This window comes from Copadichromis virginalis, linkage group LG14 (assembly GCF_057382275.1).
Source record: "Copadichromis virginalis isolate Kocher_CV1m ecotype Utaka linkage group LG14, C_Virginalis_male_GT1.1, whole genome shotgun sequence".
Lineage (NCBI taxonomy): Eukaryota > Metazoa > Chordata > Actinopteri > Cichliformes > Cichlidae > Copadichromis > Copadichromis virginalis.
In genome coordinates, this window is record NC_140631.1 from 4732152 (window position 1) to 4751992 (window position 19841).

The window sequence follows — 19841 nt, forward strand, 5'->3', positions numbered from 1 at the left end:
AATCAGCCGGCTGTGTTAGAAATGGTCATCAACTTTTCTACCCAATGATAGTGTCACAGCTTTGCCAATCTAACACAAAGGTAAGTGAAAAACAACAAAACAGTAAAAGGTTGCAATCATTTCAAAGCCACACAATTTACAAGGACAGAAAAACATCACGTCTTCACAAGATTTTTTGCAGTATTTGCAGACATACACATACACAGCCGGGGAGGATTGTTTTCCTACTGGAATCCATTTTGGTTTTATGTGTGTGTCAAATAAACCCAGATTAACTGACTTTATTTGAGAAAAATTGGGTACATTACTTTTGATCTGTTAATGACTCCTGATGGGACTGGGCTATATATCGACTTTTTAAATATATCAATATATTTTTATACGAGATATGAGATGTGACAATATCGTTTATATCGATATAGTCTATGTTACTTTAATTATACTTGTGGAGCCGCAAGTTTGCCTCTCTTTCGTCCACTTTTGTCCCTACACAACGTTACTCGGCCTCGCCTCTCCCCTTCACTGAACACAACTCCCCCTCCCCCATCGCTTCACCTGCAGGCAACGACAAGATGGACACGGAAGCTATCAAAGAGGAGCTGGTCAGTAAAAAGAAAACATTTGAAGATTACTATTTTAGTGCTGCCAGTGTGACGTTAAGGCCATAACTGCATTAACGGGGCAAATCTCTGTTAACGAGTTACCGTAGATGACCCCGTGCGTAGGGCTGGACGGCGTAATGAGCTAACCGGGTTAACACGTTGACGACTGGCCTAAAATCCTTTCATTTTCTCAAAAATCGACAGTGCGCCTTATGTATGAATTCTGGTTGTGTTTACTGACCACGAAACCTGCTGCGGTCTGTCTTTGTTGTTATGCTCAGCATCTTTTAGTTTACATTTTGACTGCACAATTGTGAGCTTTTTTGTTATGCACAAAAACAACATTATTTTTTTATGTTTTATTTATGGAGCATTATTATTTAATAAATGCTGATAATTTATTTCAGAGTAATTTTTTCTTGTACATCTATGCTGTATGTTAATAAAAGTGCCTATGTGAGATTTGGGACACAGCTTTGACTAAGAACTCTCTTTTTGTTCTTACTTTATGGCTTTAAAAAACATATCAAGATATATATCTTATATCGCCATCCAGCTAAAGAATATCAAGATATGAATTTTGGGTCATATCACCCTAACTCCTGATATCACTCAACATTACTTAAGAGTTGAGCATGACTACAATTCATGAATTTACGAATTTACCAGGGAGTTGTGTGGCTCAGTAATCTGTAGTTTTGTCAAGTCTGAAAAAAGTTCCTGACAATATCATCAGGGTAACTCTGACTTGGACTGACGACAAAAAAATACAAAACAAAAAACAAAACACAGGGATATCAGGGATAAAAATCACAGTAGAGTACAGGTACAAGAATAAATTTTAAAAAAAGTTTCTATATGTGCAACCCTAAAACCTAAATTACATAATCACCTCCCCTAAGGTTTCCTAGATGCATTTCAAGGATGACTGACTCTTACAGAAAAAAGAGAGGTGGGATAGATTTTATATGACTTAAAGCTCAAACTCAACCAACATATTTCACATGATATTTCAGTAGTCTTTTGCATAGTTAAAAGTAAATACAATATCTGTAAATTACTAGATTGCTATATGCAAGCCATTAGTTAGGTGAACACACACACACACACCATAACTTATGACTGAATACCGTAGTGTACAATCAGGCTAATCCACTGTCTGCTGTGTTGGGCTGGCAGAAATCTCGGGGCTTAGGTCAGGAGAGGAAATTATAGATAAAACACAGAGGCACTCTGCCCATTTGGTCAAACAAAAACTGAAAAGCAGTTTTCATTGAGTGGCACAAATGTGGTCTTTTTAAGTGTGCATATATTTATAATAAACTTTTCTTTCTTTTTATTTTATTTTTTAAATGGGGCCCCGAGACCATAATTTAACCTGGCACTAGGTGAAAAACTGGAGCTCCACTTGAATCCACTCGAGTTTAACAAAAGTATGAGCCAGAGCATGTGCTTAGAGGTAAATGAAAGTGATTAATGTGACTGATTCACTCTGACCACATCTTCTACTGAACAACAGCTTAGTAGCCAAACCATGAAATCACTTATGTTTGAAACACCCCTGCCACACAGAATGGAGTGCAATTCATTGCAATCTATGTGGCACCAGTGCCTTGGTGAGTTCTATATCTCAAATACCACAAGACAGTATAAGACCCAAAAAACAAGGAGCATGCTTACATTTGTTGCAATGAATTCCTACTCTTGCATTTTGGGGGGTTTCATACAGGAAGTGTCTGCTGTCAAGAACAAAATAACTAAATGACTCATCAGAGCTAATGATCACAATGATATATACTTTGGTTGGCTTGACCTGCTAGTTGCTGCACAAGATAAAATGGAAAAGTCTCATGTGAATGACCACAGCAGACCCCGATGGCATGAACATGCTTTGCATCCATTATTTACACACACGTTTGCTGTTACATTACACACAGAGCTGGATCTCTCCCACTGCCAGCTCAACATACCAACAACAACCCCAACCACAGGACCCAGTGTAATTACTTAAGTCAGCGGGATTCCTTAAATAAAAAGAACACATTCAGTTAGAGTGTTACTTTTAATTAAGTATTATTGTATAGAGAGCATAGATCCTCATCAAAGTAGTGGTGATACACACTAAGACTGGGGATATTTCCTATATATTTGTGTTTTACTTTAGCTTGTTTCCAAGTCCACAAAATCATTTCAGTTTTAATTTCTTTTTGAAGTTTAGTTTTTGTTTAGATTTTCTTTTAGTTTTAGTGAACAATAATAGCGTTGACAGGGAAACATCCAAGTGTTTCAACGGAGACAGCATGTTTTGACCATGCTGCTGTGTCACTGTGCTTAGTGTGTAGAAAAAGGAGAGTGCTGACGGTGTGGTTTTCAGGCAGCAGCAGCACTAACAGAGACAGACCAAAACAAACTGTGGTATCAAACCAAGACATGGGCTCTGGCGGTGTGCTAATCCGCCACTTTTCTTTAACTCTTACACACATTTCTTACCTGCTGAGAGCTAGGTAACTGGCTTCCTCAGAAATGTGGTATTTATTTTAGCACAACAATATTAGCATTAACAATATCTCCACAGCAAGTCTGGAGCATGTTTGGACTTTTTTCATCCAGGGAATAGATCTGGTTCTTGGTAGAAGTTGAAAAAGGAAAAATGTTATGCAGAGTTCAAAGAGGAGTTGGGACAGGCTCTGGGTGGTAGGGAAGTTACCAGATGACCAATTATTAGGGCTGTTCGATATGACAAAATATATAGGATAATGAAATGAAAACATTTATCATTTCAAATTATACGCCATCTTTTGTTTCGTTTTGTCGCAAAATACACTGTTAACGCCAATATCTTTTTACTGGGGCACAGATAATACCAGCAAATCCAGTGAAGATGAGGCAGAACCAGATAGCTAAAAACAGAAGGACCAATCAAAACAAATCGAGGACCTTATTCCTAAACGACGGGCTACCTCTGTAGCATGGACATGGTTTGGCTACGAAAAGTCTGACACGGACCACAAAACTGTGCTATGCAAATTATGTCGCAAACCGGTCCCCACCTCAGACTCAAACACGGCAAACCTCTTCTACCACCTATGCAAGAATCACACGATAGAGTATGGAGTTTACGGATGAGAAGCAATAAACAGCCATCAGGTCCTCAAAATAAACCTTAAAACAGGCTGTTCTAAACGTTAGAACAGGCTTTTCCCCGCAGCACGCAATGTAATAAACACTCACAAAGAAAATGGCGGCCGTTACAACTTATGTCTAAAAATTAGTGCTGCCAGCATTAATCTTGTTAAAATGACGTTAACGTTACAACCGCATTAATGCAGATTGCCAGTGCATGTGGCTGCTCAGCATCAACACCTTAGTGCGGTTAGCTCGTTAACACGCTAGCACAGATTACCCCATGCGTGGGGCTGCACGGCCTCAACGCGTTAGTGCGGTTAGCTCGTTAACACATTAGCACGGATTGCCCATGCGTGGGGCTGCACGGCATCAACACATTAGTGCGGTTAGCTCGTAAACGTGTTAGCACCGTGCAGCCTCACGCACGGGGTCCACGCTAACTCGCAAATTTTCTCCAAACACCACTTCTCTGTAGCTTTCAAACCCAAACATGGTCCACCCGAAGGATCTGGTCCCCTGGGACAAACAGAGTAATATAGTCCATGCTGTTAAGTGCCAGGAGGAATGACATGATATATACATCCGGGAAACTACAAAACCTCTGACTAAGCTGATGGCACAACACAAAAGAGCTAACTTGTCAGGCCAGGACTCCACTGTCTATTTACACCTACAGGCCAGTTGTCAATATTTCAATGATGAGGATTCACATCGTGCAGAATAAATACTCTTATTGATACTTTATGCAAGGAATATTTAAAATAATATGTTATAAATGCAGAACTTGGCAACATGGTGGTGTGGTGGTGTGCACCCTCGCCTCACAGCAAGAAGTTCAACTTCACCAAGGCCAAGGCCTTTCTGTAGGCTGAGGCCATATACTTTTTTTTGTTGCTGTAGTCCATATTAAGGCTTACTCAGGGAAAGCAAAGTAAGTATTTAAGCCCTTGTTTACTTCTACAAGAATTGAACATTTGTTATTAGTGAGACGAGCATAGCCAAAAGCATGCCAGTCTCCCAGATTTTTTCAAATACATTGCTGGCATAGTTTGTTTATTTATTTATCATTTAATCTCTTGTATTTTCAGTACTTTAAATTAAATATAGGCTTTCAATGACTTACAAATCATTGAATTCTGTTTTGACTGACAGTTTTTCTTCCAATTTACCTCATTCTGAAGCTTCATGCAAGATCTTGATTTGTGGCGTGAGGATGATCATGAGATTTCAATCTGGGTGAACTGCTTATAGCATCAAAATGTTTGCCAGCTTTTCTGCAGACATAAACAGGATGATGCTGAAACACACTTTAAACGTGGACTCGTCTATTCAGAGTACCTTCTTCCAGTAGTCTACAGTTATGTTTTTATGCTCCCTAGCAAATCTCAGGCATTTCTAGGTACAAACAGGGCTTAATAATGACTTCTTATAAGCCATTTTTACATTAAAGCCTTGTTCATTCAGTCATGTGCTTATTCATTCTTGAGATCTTCTCAGACCCTGATTATGGCCATAGTACCCTGACCAAGAACTTGTCTGAGCTCACAAGCTAAGTAGGGTCAAGTAGAAAAGTGGTATAAAAGAAGCAGTCCATTTACCTGATCTAGACGTATTTATCTGAGATGGAGCTCTGGCTCTAGTACTTAAAATCTTGAGGTGCCAGATATCTGCTTCAGTCGGCTTTCTGCCTCTTCCTTACCGCAAGTATCAGTCTTGGCAATCCACTCCAAAGCATACTTGATCAAACTGTGAGAACCCTCGAACATCTACAAGTGCTTTAACACAGACTCCTCCCTTTTTCACCATTTTGAACAGAAATGCCGCATTTCAAACTGAATTCACGTTTTTATACCTAAATTTGAACCAGCACACTAGACTTGACTTTGTGAAGTCAAAAGTAAGTAAATAAAGAAAAAATATTATTTCCATAGTCCAAGTTCCTTAAACTACCATGACCTGGATGACTGAGAACCTATACAGACATATTTAGATAATCCTTTTCAAGAACCAATGTCAGAATATTAATTTAAAAAATGTATGAATTAAGAATTTAATAAAATATCATATTCAACCACTAAAATAAATTTTTCTATTCAAGAATGCAACTAAATAAATGCAATTTGGCGTCGTTATTAAGAAAATAATAATGTGCTTTTCAATTTGTCTTATTTTTTTTGGCAAGCAGTACATTTTAAAAAATTATGGATAACAACAATAGTTACATTTTAGCATTATTCCAATTAAGGAGCATATGCACGTAGTGCAACCATTACAGAAACAAAAATATTCGGGTAATTACCAATAATGTTAAGTAAAGGCAACTGTGACACACTGATGTAAAGTTATGCACCGCCATTAAATGTGTGCTCCAACCATCACTTATCACAAAACTTAAAACTTGTCCTACGGCATTCCAGTCTACTGGCTTGTCAGTCCTCATCAGTTGAATGTTGAAACGTTAAAAGACCTATTTATTGATGTTGCAACATCTTTGTATGTGGTGTTATTAGCATTAGCTCTTTTGAAAGAGAAATGCCCATCCATTTATGTGTAGTTGGATTAATTCATACCAGTTTCCGGGTTATACACAATCCGAATTTCTGATGGCTCTTACACACGGCCTCGTTTTTAATAGTTAGGTATGATGTCTAGACAAGATAATAACGATCTTGTAGCAGCACCCGTCCGTGGTTTTATGGCTGGTTAATGCCATAGTAGTTGTATCTGAAAACACTCTGTCCACTGCTTGTTAGCCATGACTTGATGTGATGTACATGGCTAAAAGCTTTTGATACATCTTCATTTTTTGCTCTGCCTAGAAGTACACAAAGAACATTTTATTTCCTTTGGTGTGATTAGCTTTTTATCTTCAAGAGCAACTGCAGTATATATTTTTTTTATGTATACATGCATGTACAGTACTGTGCAAAAGTTTTAGGCAGATGTGAAAAAAATGCTATAAGAAAAGAATGCTTTCAGAAATATAAATGATTATTTATTGCCCCCAAGTGTATTCTGCAGCAGGACAACAACCCCAAACACACAGCCAAAGTCATTAAGAACTATCTTCAGCGAAAAGAACAACAAGAAGTACTGTAAGTGATGGCATGGCCCCCACAGAGCCCTGATCTCAACATAATCAAGACTGTCTGCATGAAGAGACAGAAGGATGTGAGGAAGCCAGCATACACAGAGGATCTATGCTTAGTTCTCCAAGCTGTTAACAACCTACCAGCCAAGTTCCTTCAAAAACTGTGTACAAGTGTACCTAGAAGAACTGATGCTGTTTTGAAGGCAAAGGTGGTCACACCAAATATTGATTTGATTTAGATTTCTCTTTTGTTCAGTCACTGCATTTTGTTTATTGATGAAAACAAATGATTAACACTTCCATTTATGAAAGCATTAATTAGGACACTGTGTTTGTACAGAACTACTGTCAGCTTTAACACAGTCTTAGTCAATGATCCCGAGTCCATTATTCTGGATTCCAGATGTTTAGATCATGCTGAATAACAACGTGCGAAAAAAGTTTTTTTAAATACAGCGTGTAGAACCATCATAGAAAACAGTTTACCATACAGAAAACCATACAGCAAACTGTTTTCCAAGATGTTTTCTAAGCCATATGAACCCATCAAGTTCCTTCCCTCCTCCATCAACCCTGATCCTCAAAAACTCATTCCTCTTCCTCCACAAGAGATTCTCGGGAGGATAGGGTCAGGAAGTGGCCTATTTGTTCGAAAACAGATTCCACAAATACCAAAGTGAGACCTAAAGGGAAGACGTGCTTTCCGTTGCTTTTAGGCAGCCTGTTAAGACAAGAAAAGACAGCTTCTTACTACTTTAGCCTCCAGTCTCTCTCACGCTCCACCCATCCCTCTTATTTCAGACCTTTTCAGTTTTTATTCCTGCTGTTAAAATCTTATGTGAATAATATTTACTAGTTAGCAGGTTTACTTAAACATTTCCATGCTGCATGTTATCCTACTTAACAGGGTGTGGCTGTAAATAGCTGAGATAATTATGCAAAAGTGTGCCAAATACTAAAGATGTAAGCTTCTTGGCAATGGCAATTACATGACAAGTTAAGGCATTCTTTCTACTTAATATATGCTTACATCAATAATAACACTACTTGAACACTTTTTAGGGGGAATATGGATTTGAGATGGAAAAATGAGGAGCGCAACATGGAACTAAGGAACTCATCCAAGACAAAAACTTGACATATCACTGTTTTCATACGTGTTTATAATAGAACACCACAGACGTCATTGTGTCTTAACAGTGTCATAGGCCAACATTCACTTTTCTTCAGCTGACTGAGAGGATGTGCTAATTTTATCAAGTGTCTCTCTGTAGTTCAGTTACATTTCATTGCAAACTAATGTAATATAATAATGCCTTAAGCACATTATTCCATAACGAATCATCCCGCTTTAATGTGCGGGACCTCTGTTAAATATGATATGAAGACATGTTAATGTAAAAGATGTTTGCATATTATTAAGATATCAAATAATAACATCTAAAAAAAATATATTAAATTGCGACTTAAAAATGTGGGGCTTTGTGTCATGCATTATGAATGAGGCAAGTTGTTTGAAAAAAGGCGAACAAGGGAAAAGAAAAGGCTTATACTGAGTTGTAGGGCTGGGCTATATCATACCGTTTACGGTAATACCGGTGTAATGTTGGGCAACGATAGGAAAATGACATATCGCGATAGAATATGGGTAAAACGCACATGCGCCAGTGCCTTTGTTTACATACGCACATGGCTGCGACGAAGAATGAGAAGAGCGAAAGTGGATCGTTGAATGAAACAGATGAACCAGAACTGGTTTGTAAAAATGCTGCAACTTCAGTGGTGTGGAACTGGTTTGGCTTTCGTCCGTCAGATATACAACAAAGCACTATTTTTGGTAGAGCATGCTAGCGGGCCGTCATTATTACCGTGTTGTTTGGAAAATACGGCACACTTAAAATCAATCCTTTGATTTTTCAGAAAATCGACAGTGCCCCTTATAATCCCGTGTGCCTTATGTATGAACTCTGGTTGTGTTTACTGACCTCGAAACGATTTTATGTACACGGCGCTCGAAAATCTGTCAAATGTTTCAGTACGACTTTGCTAAGCTACGAAGCCGCACCACTTGATGGACTGTCGGAGCGTTACGGCTATCGTAGGCAGGAGCCTCGGAGTGATACGTACTGTGCTTCAACATAAGTGTTTGTATAACCTCTTTTTAAGTTTTGTGGATATTATACATGGTTATGCTGAGGATATGTCGGCCAATTTCCACTGGAAATGCCTTTTGGTTAAACTGTCAGCAAGGATTTGCATTTGCACTGCAAATTTTTATATAACTTTAATGTACTTAAAAAGCTGCTTGTGTAAGTGCAAAATACATTGATGGGTTGTTGTTTTTTTTTGCACTAATAAAGTTGTAGAGTTGTAAAGTATTTTGTCTAGTGTCAATTATATCGTCAGTTGTGTCATTATCGCAGATTTTCAAATGTATATCGTGATAGACATTTTTGGTCATATCGCCCTGCTCTACTGAGTTGTATGAGAGGCTGGACACTGACAAAGAAGAAAGGATGCTTTTTAGCTTGATGGGCAGCAGGTCAGGGTGACCGAGTAAGCCAAGAGAAGAACTTTGGTACTGTATCAGGAAACTAGATGTGGTACAGAAGTATGTGAGGGTGGTGCAGGACATGTATGTGGACATCGAGACAATGGTCAGGTATGCCTTAGGAGTGACAGATAAGTCCCTTTTCCACTAGTACCTACTCAGATCGACTTGCAACGGTTTTAAAGGTTTTCCATTAGGCATAGTACCTGGTACTGAAATACTACTTGCTCGGCCATGGTTCCAAAGTGAAAAAATTAAAACCACCATTTTTGAAACCCAGCAACGATAGAAAAGCTTCAAAAAAAAAAAAAAAACCCAACACAGTGGCCCGTGACTCTGACGAAAAGCCACAGACCAAGCAGCAGATATATCCACACCCCGACGTCCACCTTTGTTGTAGCGTTCGTATCTAACGCTAATCAGGTCACAAGATGCTCAGCCACATTGCTATGGCGATGACCACACACATTATAAAATAATCATAAAATAAATAAATTACCTTAACGCTTTGCATTGTATTTGATGCACAAGCAAAATGTGACTAGGTGGAGAGACACTGTTCAGTTCTCACACAGAAGACCCCACCCCCTCCTGGTGACCAGGTGATGACTCTGTCCCCGGACAGCGTGAGGAGATCCCTCAGCAGGATCAATGCACGTAAAGCTCCGGGTCCTGACAACATTCCTGGTCGTGTACTGAGAGACTGTGCAGTGGAACTCACTGATGTCTTCACAGACATCTTCAACATATCACTCATCCAGGCTGTCGTCCCCACATGTTTTAAAGCCACCACAATCATTCCGGTTCCAAAAAAGTCATCTCCCTCCTGCTTTAATGACTACCGTCCTGTTGCACTTACTCCCATCCTGATGAAGTGCTTCGAACGACTAGTCATGCAACACATCAAGACTGTCCTGCCCCCCTCCCTGGATCCCTTCCAGTTTGCGTATCGGCCCAACCGCTCAACCGATGATGCCATCTCCACTGCACTCCACTCGGCACTCACACACCTGGACAAAAATGACTCATATGTTCGAATGCTGTTCATAGATTTCAGTTCAGCATTCAACACCATAATCCCCCAACAGCTCACTCAAAAACTGGTCCAGCTGGGGCTCAACACCTCACTGTGCAACTGGCTGTTGGATTTCCTCACCGGAAGACCTCAAGCAGTACGGGTCGGCAGTAATACATCCAGCACCATCATTTTAAACACGGGGGCCCCGCAGGGATGTGTGCTGAGCCCCCTCCTCTTCACTCTGCTGACCCATGACTGCACTCCATCATACAGCTCCAACCTCTTCATCAAGTTTGCGGACGACACAACGGTGGTGGGTCTCATTAGCAACAGGGATGAGACCAACTACAGAAGTGAGGTGAGACGCCTGGCCACGTGGTGTGCTGACAACAATCTCTCTCTGAATGTGGAGAAGACGAAGGAGATTGTTGTGGACTTCAGGAGAATGCACACCCAACATGCTCCTCTGACCATTGACGGAGCGTCTGTGGAGAGAGTGAGCAGCACCAAGTTCTTGGGTGTGCACATCACAGAGGATCTCTCCTGGACGTACAACACCACAGCACTGGCCAAGAAATCACAGCAGCGTCTCTTCTTTCTCCGCAAACTAAGAAGAGCAGGAGCTCCAGCCCCCATCATGTACACTTTCTACAGAGGCACCATCGAGAGCATCCTGTCGAGCTGCATCACTGTGTGGTTTGGAGCCTGCAATGCGTCCTGTCATAGAACCCTCCAACGCATAGTGAGAGCTGCAGAGAGGATCATTGGTGTCGCTCTCCCCTCCCTCCAGGACATTTACAGCACCCGTCTCACTAAAAAATCCCTTTGCATAGCGGCTGATCCCACGCACCCAATGCAAAGCTTCTTCAAGCTGCTGCCATCGGGGAGGAGACTGCGGAGTCTCCGGGCCAGGACCAGCAGACTGAAGGACAGCTCCATCCATCAGGCTGTCAGGAAGCTTAACTCCCTCCCGATTCTGCCCCCTCTCCCCTCTCTCCTCCACGGTCCTACTGAACTCTGTCACACACACACTCTCTAACTCACTCACTGGCCTGCACCAGTTACCAGTCACTTTGTGGAGCATTGGACTGCCACTACCTCATAAGACTTTGTTGTTACACTATCTCTTACCGTACATTACCAAATCTCCATTTGCACTACTCTGCCTGGTTTGCACTCAATGTCATTTACTCATTATATTGTATATTGTATAGCTTTCTTGTTATATGTAAAAATTGTATTGTATTTATTTATTTAAATTTTACTTTTTAATTATTTTACTTGCATTTTTAATCACTCTTATATTTAAATGTTCATTTGCTATTTTATCTAGGGATTGAGAGTAACGTAGTTTCTATTCTCTGTATGTCCTGTACATGTGGCAGAATTGACAATAAAGCTGACTTTGACTTTGACTTTGACTCTCAAAGAAGGCAAACTTACAAATTCAGCAAGAGACCAATTAATTATTTCGCCCTCTATACAATTAAAACATCACTATCTTAGCGCCTAATGAGCCTTAACATAGAAAGAAAGCCATCAGTAAAGTAGGAAACCCTAATACAGAGACAGCCAGTAAAGACATTTGAAAGCCAGATCCAATCAAAGACAAAATTCAAAAAGATAGGGAGAAAAACAGCGGGAAGTAAACAGACTAAAAGGACATCCCCTTGTTTAGTAGAACGGGAACTAACTCAGTCACTTGTTTCAAGTCTTACTGAATATAACATGACAATAACAATTGCCAATCAATCAATATAACAATTTGATAGTCCCTTTTAGATCGAAAAGGATGATAAGGCAGGATATCCTTGACCAGGCGACTGGCAGGTCAAGACACTATGAGTGTGCCAAACTTCTTAGCTGTTACCAGCTGTGGCGGCATGGCTGCCACTGTTTTCATGCTTTGTATGCTTGTGTGTGTAATAGAGTCATCAGGACACAACATGGTAAGAGACAGAAGCTCTGGCTTCTGAGCAGGAAAATGCTGCTCAGAGTATAATTGGATAAGAGGCTTACTTTGTGTCATGTTAGGGGCTTTCCATTATGGCAGCAACTGGAAACCATTAGAGCAGCCCTTCAAAGGGTCAGCCAGGCTGGTCAGTGTTTCTCTCTGTGGACTGGTGTTCCCAGTGCAATGTAAATACATAAGAGCGAAGACACCACTAATGTTTCTTTGATGGTTTTTTAGTAATATCAGTAAATGCTCAAAATGACCAGCAGAAAAGTTCATTTCGAAAAAACAACTGACAGAAGCTTTGACATCAGCTGACCCAGCTACTGTGTCTGGCCTTAGTTTAAACATATGGCTATGATTGTACTATGTGTTGTTTCGTTTCCGAAGATATCCCCGTGCTTTTTTAAGAATATCCTGTCTATGCTGGTCACAGCTAAAACAATAGTGCATCCTGTCTGCCTGCTTCCAAGTCCTGATCAAGTCTTAATGTGTTCATACTTGTGTTGAAGACTCATTGCACCAACACACCTTAGCTTTAAAAATATGTTTAAAATATGCAGAAAAGCCAGCAGCTGCTGTTGGAATTGGGAGTGTGACTTGGCAACACTTTATCAAGATTGAATGATGGGCCCTTTGTCAGCTTGCCTTTGTTTAACCCAAGTTGGTGATATCAATTAAAGTGAACAAAGAGACACAGAGAGGCCTGCTGTTTAACATACATAAAAAAACTCAACAAAACGGATCATTCTGTGGTGTGCAGAATGTTTGCGTACTTGACCAAAGATTGTCTATACACTTAAAACAAAGTTCCCTCCGGTGTACACTTCCTGTTTGCTTCATGAAAACTTTAGAAGTTCCCCACATGACACAAGTAAGTCCTTATCCAGTACTCAGAGCAGCATTTTCCTAACAAACAGCCACTGTAGAGAAAGACCTCCTCAGTTAGCCACTGCCTCTGTCTCCTGTTTAGAAAAAGGCAGCATGGGCTGCACAGTCACTCCCTGCATCCCAGAGGAGATGAATTCCATTGTGGGAGTAGGGGATCAGAGTCTCTTTCAGCCTGACTGTGTCACAAGGACTCTTGATCCAAAGCCAAACAAAGTCCTCTGATACTGCCAACTATGCCCTGATCGGGACACTGAGCCCGCTGGAGTAAACTCAGATGCTGTTAAAGCCAGGTATCTATACAAATAGCGCAAACTGAATGTAAGATTTTCAGCTACAAAGTATTACAACTGTTCAAGGATCCAAATATAAAGCAGAATCAAACAAAGGGGGGGGATCAGCAAAATATTACCATCTTTACTTGTCTAATCATTGCAATTCTACTCAGCGGGTTATTGAAAATGTTGTTTTGTACATTATGACAGCTAAACATGCAATCATCAATACAAGTTTCATTAACACTGCGTTCAGTTTCCATTAGCATACGAGGTGGATTTTCAAATTAAAAGCTTAACAGAAAATACACAATTATGCCCAGTGAATCACCGTTACAACCTACATACTGTTAAACATCTGTGAAGTGTTGACAGTAGTTTAAATTGGTAAATGTGACAGGAAAGAATTAGTAAATGAAAACAGTAATTCTGTCAACGAAAAAGCATTGAGCCGTACGATATCGAGTCAGTGGTTGTACTGATGAACTCAGTGCTGTGTAAACACACATTATGCTGAGTGTATCAGCACTTCAGATAAAAATGAAGGAAAAGCTGACTTTGCAGAAATGCAAGTCTGTGCCAAGCTGCTGCTGAGGAAGGGCTCTGTAAAGGCTAAAACCTAAAAATACATCAATCATCTAGCTACACCCTCACCACTAAGGTCAGCATTTTCACCTGCCTTTGCCAGATGACAGCAGTCAAAAATGACTGAAAATGTAAGATCAGAAGGTCATCAGAAGGGTTTAGAGGCTGCAGAAGAAACCTCACACAGAAGCAGGAAGAACAAACTAAACAAAAAGGTCCAGAACATTCTTGTTGTAAAAAAATATATATTATTAACTTGGGTGTGGTAAGGGTTAGGTAATTATAATAAAATCAAAAAGGGTTTAGTCAAGAAAAAGAGGCGGAGTAAGAAAATTCTGTTTAGAGCCTTTTAAGTGAGTTTGAAATGAGTGGACAAAAATATAATTTCAAACCATGAAAGGGAAAATAAAAGTCATCTTTGCTATGTTCAATCAGCAGCACAAAACGTATGTTTTAAAGAAAGTTTTAATCTCCAGGCTTCTACTAACAATTAACTTATAAACTAGAAAACAATGAGCAATTGATAAAGAATAATATAAGCACAGGAACACCCAAATTGTACATCTCGGCAATAGAGACAATTACTCTGTACTTTTTACATGTTTGAAAGGTGCATGGCTTTTCAAAATCAAAATATGCAGAACTGACAAAAAGGTTGTATGCCACTGCTGATCACCAACAAAGCAATATATAAGTGGAAGAGGTCCTTACCAGTCTGGCCTCCCTGCGCAGCCCCTCGGTGTTCCTCAGCCAGAAGCGACTCAGCTCACTTAACTCCAGTATTGGCTGCACCTTCAGCCTCACCGTGTCTCCTGACTGACGGATCATCTCCACTATCTCGTCTCGACTCTTATTCTCCACATTTCGTCCATTTATCTCCACCAGCCTATCGCCTGGCACCAGGCCCAGTGCCAGGTCCTTAGTGCCTGCACCAGGCTCTGCAAAGTGAACCACACGTCTGTACACCCCTCCATCAGGGCTGCGGTCCAGCATTGTAGTGCGACGCAAAGAAAATCCAAAGTCACCAGTGTTACGGCGCTGGAGTTCCAGTTCACGGGTTTCAGGTGGACTTGGAGCAACCACAGCTGGCAGCTGGAGTTGTGCAGGGAAGGTTTTATCGACCACTTCGGGAATGCAGATTCTTTTGGGGGCTTCTGCTCCAGGCTGCTGCTTGAGGCTGTGCTTGCGGAGCATGCTGAAAACTTTACTCTCCACCTGTGGGGATGGGGCAGCAGAATTCTGGCCTGAAGGGGTGGATCCCTCTGAAGGGCTCTCCTCTTTGCTTCTCTGGGAAAAGGAGAAGCGTTTCATCATCTGTGTAGAGTTCTGCTTGGCAAGTGAACCAAAGTGAGCAACTCGATCTCGCACTGAGCTGCGTTGTCCATCCTGTCCTCCTCCACCCTCACCCTTCAGATCATCATTGGAGCTGGCAATGCTTAGTTGGTCATCCAGGATCATGCTGCTTCGGTTACTCAAGCCATCTAATTCAATGTCAGTGAGGGGGAGATCACTGGTGCTGGCCACTTTGATGGGAATGGGGTTGGAAATCTCAAGCTTGTTCCTAGATTCCCGCTTCGACTCCCTCTTCAGGTTGAAGAAACCACGGCGCATGCTCATCTCCTCCAGACTGCGCAGCTCTGCTGCAGACATCCTCTCCTTTTTCTCCTTCTTCTCCTTCTCCTTTTTCTTTAGATTAAACATTGTGGCACTAAATTAACTTAGTGTTCCCTTTTCGGCTGAACTGACTTCAGGTCAGGTGTGTTTGCTATGATCCAGCGAGGAAAGGCTAAGAATTAAAAAAAGAGAGAGACAGAGAGAACAATTTCTGTTAAACTGCTAAATATTACAGTAACTGCTCTCCATGCACACCAGTGCGTGTCCATGAGTGTATTTAGTGGTATATGTGACTGTTATATATTGCGATGTTGGTATTTTAAAATATTATACATCACTGGTTTGTGCATAAAGTAGGAATATTTGTTGTAAACTAGTTCTGTAATTGTGGCAATTTATGAATTTAAGTGATAATTTCTGAATATATAAGAGACATGAATTGTCCGGTTATCGGATCAGATGGCGATGTTAAACGTTATTTGGTTTGTTGATGACTGCACTGACATTCTGAGTGGACTGTTATGCAGGTGTGACATGCCTAGCACCTAGAAAAATGTGCTTGTGCGAATGGGTGTGAATGGGTGAATGCACAAGTTGTGTAAAGCGCTTTGAGTGCTCAGAAGAGTAGAAAAGCGCTATATAAGAACCAGTCCATTTACCATTTTACCATTTACCTAATAGCCAGAAATCCCTAATTGGCTGAATCTTACTCAATGTGTATATATGCGCAAACGTGTATGAACACTGTTTCTTTGTACCTGACGAAGGTCACACAGACCAAAAGGTTGTAACTGAATAAAAAATTAAGGTAAGCAGGACAGTGTGCGGCTGTAACAGCGATAATGAAAGAATAATGATTCCCTAATGTTTTCACACACCTAGAACAGTCAGACAGGCTAAGAAAATTGCCTTTTCTCATTAATGTCACAATTAAATAATATAAACAATAATTATTATCAGTATTATTGAAGTCTTCGGACTGTGGGAGAACATGCAAACTCCACACAGAAAGACTCTGGCCTGTTGGTGGAATTGAAGCCAGGACCTTCTGTGGTTACCAACGTGCAGTTAGAGGGGTTAGGTCAACTGGTAAATCTAAATTGCCCATAGGTGCAAATGGTTGTGTGCCTCTATGTGTTAGCCCTGTAATGGACTGGTGACCTGTCCAGGGTGTACACTGGGATAGGCTCCAGCTCCCCCGTGACCCTGACAAGGATAAACGGAACAGAATGGATGGATGTCTTATTATTATTATTGCTAGTGGTGGCATAATCTGACAACAGACATTTATACTGTCTCATAGTTACATTTTTATATCACTTCTCAGCCTCAACAGTTTAGCAGCACTTTCTGTATTGGAATATGTTTTGTAGTCCCACATGTTTTGTCTGCTTTGTTTCATGATTCTGCCTGCTTATTTAATGGATTTTTTACCACTGTATTGTTGCATATAGTTAAAAATGTCCGTAATTACACACATAATTTTACAACTATTAAAATGCACAGACCAGATCTAAAACATTTTTTTAAGCTGGCATCAAACGTCTAAGCAAACCTGATTGTTTGCATAGAGCATATGTGTAGACAACCTTGCAAAAAAAAACAGACCTACATCCCTGAACACTTCTAGTATTCTTACATTAAAGAAGCCCACTGGAGAAGCTTGACAAGACCATTTTTGTAAGCCTCACAAATAAGGTAAAGTCCTGCCACAAACTGAAAAGTCCAGGCAGGCACATCCACATGGTTCAGCCTGGTTCTTATAAACTGCTGGGTAATACACAGAGATTCTTATTTACAAAAAATAAAAAAAACCTCCTACTATTTTAACTGTGGAATAGGTGAATTATGTCAGTGATTTCTCCTGCTAAGATAAGTCCGGATTTCCAGCAAAAAAGGTCATTCAGCTGTTATAAAAACCTCATCAGGCAAGAGCCTAAACTGTCAGTTATGAAGTAGTCATATGCTCAAAGGTGTAACAGAATAGCACTGAAAACATCACAGCTATTTATATCTATACAGCAAAACTACCGTGGTAACGTGTTGTACAGATTTACATATAATGTTTAGCAACACAGTATCAAATAACCAATTTGCCAGAACAGTAAAGGTTTCCTTAACAGTCCGCTCAGATTATTACCTTCTGTCATCTGTAGCCAAAATAAACGAAGAGCGTCTGCACTAAGAGTAGCGTTAGGTCCTATATGCACTGGTTAAGGAATGCTAAAACGCTAAATGGCTTAAGAGTTTTAAGTTGCCTCCCTTTTATCTACTTGGCTTCTGCGGTTAAATCGACACTAATACTTAACCACTAACGTAAACAAAGCGTATTTGTCAGCCGCACTTCTCATTAAGCGTGAAGTCGGGGACAAAAGCATGACAGAGCTAAAATAAGTATAGCTTCTCAGCTACATTAGCTAGCCGAGCTACTGCTTTGTAAATGAAGGTAATGTTACCTAATAATCAAAATCTCTTGTTTTATGCTATTCCAAATGAGAACGCGCCAAAAACACAAGGTTACATATTTTATGTATTTTTTTTTCACTTTTCATTTAGCGTCTAGCTAGCTAACTAGCCTAATTGGCTCAGGTCACAGCCTCAGTTCTTTGCCCTCATTTTGGTAAAGCAAATCCTGGAACACTCTGGGATCCTATGAAAATCATTCAGTCAGCCCCACTGACTGCCTGTCCGTCTCAGCACAGCTGCCTTAACACTAAATGTGCCTTCTCAGTAGAAGCACATCTTATTATAGGAACAGATACTCACAGCTTTCCAATACTTCAAACGAAGCCTCGCTAGTCCCTTGTTAATGGGTGTAGCTCGGCTTGTAGGGAACAGAAACAAGCTTTCAGGCTCTGGTTGTGATAGCAGGCTGCTCCCAGTCCAGCTCTGAAGCGTCAATACTGTATCTAAAACGCGGTCAACCTACTCCCCCTTCTGTTCATACAGTGTAACCAGGTACACTACTGGAAAGACGGTTTTTAATTGTGAGTTGTGTATTTAAACTGTACCACTGTACCACAGTATTTGTGCACAGCAGTCGATTATCTTGTTAATAATTCTACTTGTTCACTATGTACGACTCTGGATAATGTAACTCCAGTGAAAAAGAAAGCCTGGGAAAATAGTTTGCTGCTTTATATAAAAAAAAGCCCTCCATAAAGCCAGAACATCTTACTATTCATCACTGATGGAAGAAAATAAGAACAACCCCAGGTTTCTCTTCAGCACTGTAGCCAGGCTGACAAAAAGTCAGAGCTCTGTTGAGCCAACCATCCCTTTAACATTAACTAGTAATGACTTCATGAATTTCTTAACAAATAAAATTTTAGCCATTAGTGAAAAAAATACTTGGGATCATTTCACAGATATAACATTATGTACGGCTACTTTCAATACCATTGTTATTTACTTTACTATAACAATGGTATTACTATTGTTTAATTACTGAGTTCACTTCAGTAATTACATCCTCCAAACCATCAACATTTGTGTTATGTAATGTTTCTATCTTAAATATGATCGACCTATCTCTAATAATTAGCTATGTAGCACAGGTCTTTAAGCTGTAATTAAATGAAACCATTAATTAAACCAATACTTAAAAACCCATCCCTAGACCCACCGGTCTTAGCTAATTATAGGCCGATCTCCAACCTTCCTTTTATCTCAAAAATTCTTGAAAGAATAATTGTGTAAAAAAAAAAAAAAGCCGACTAATCATTTGCAGAGGAATGGCTTATTTGAAGAGTTCCTGTCAGATTTCAGAGCCCACCACAGCATCACAGCACAGAAACAGCTTTAGTGAAAGTTACAAATGATCCTCTTTCAGCCTCTGACAGTGGACTCATCTCTGTGCTTATCCTGCTAGACCTTAGTGCAGCGTTTGATACTGCTGACCATAATATTTTATTACAATCATTAGAGCATGCTTGTAGGTATGAAAGATGCTACAGTGCAGTGATTTGAATTATATCTAACTAATACACTCCAATTTGTTCATGTAAAAGAAGAGTGCTCTTCACACAGTAAGGTTAATTATGGACTTCCACAGGGTTCAGTGCTATGGGATCAACTGTGTTTACGTTATATATGCTTCCTTTAGGGAGTATCATTAGAAGCCATAGCATACATGCA

The 19841-nt window shown here is 40.2% G+C and overlaps 1 protein-coding gene across 3 annotated transcripts in view; it reads right to left on the reverse strand.

The window, feature by feature from the left end:
* Positions 1-18596, reverse strand: part of myo18ab (myosin XVIIIA b) — a 127845-nt gene extending 109249 nt beyond the window's left edge. For all 3 annotated transcript variants that reach the window (XM_085479063.1, XM_085479061.1, XM_085479060.1), the window contains exons 1-2: positions 18471-18596; positions 14802-15876 (exon numbers count right to left, since the gene is read on the reverse strand). In XM_085479063.1, the coding sequence (XP_085335189.1) occupies positions 14802-15791 (990 nt within the window). In that variant the 5' untranslated portion in view covers positions 15792-15876; positions 18471-18596. The remainder of the gene's footprint in view (positions 1-14801; positions 15877-18470) is intronic.
* Positions 18597-19841: the final 1245 nt, after the last annotated feature.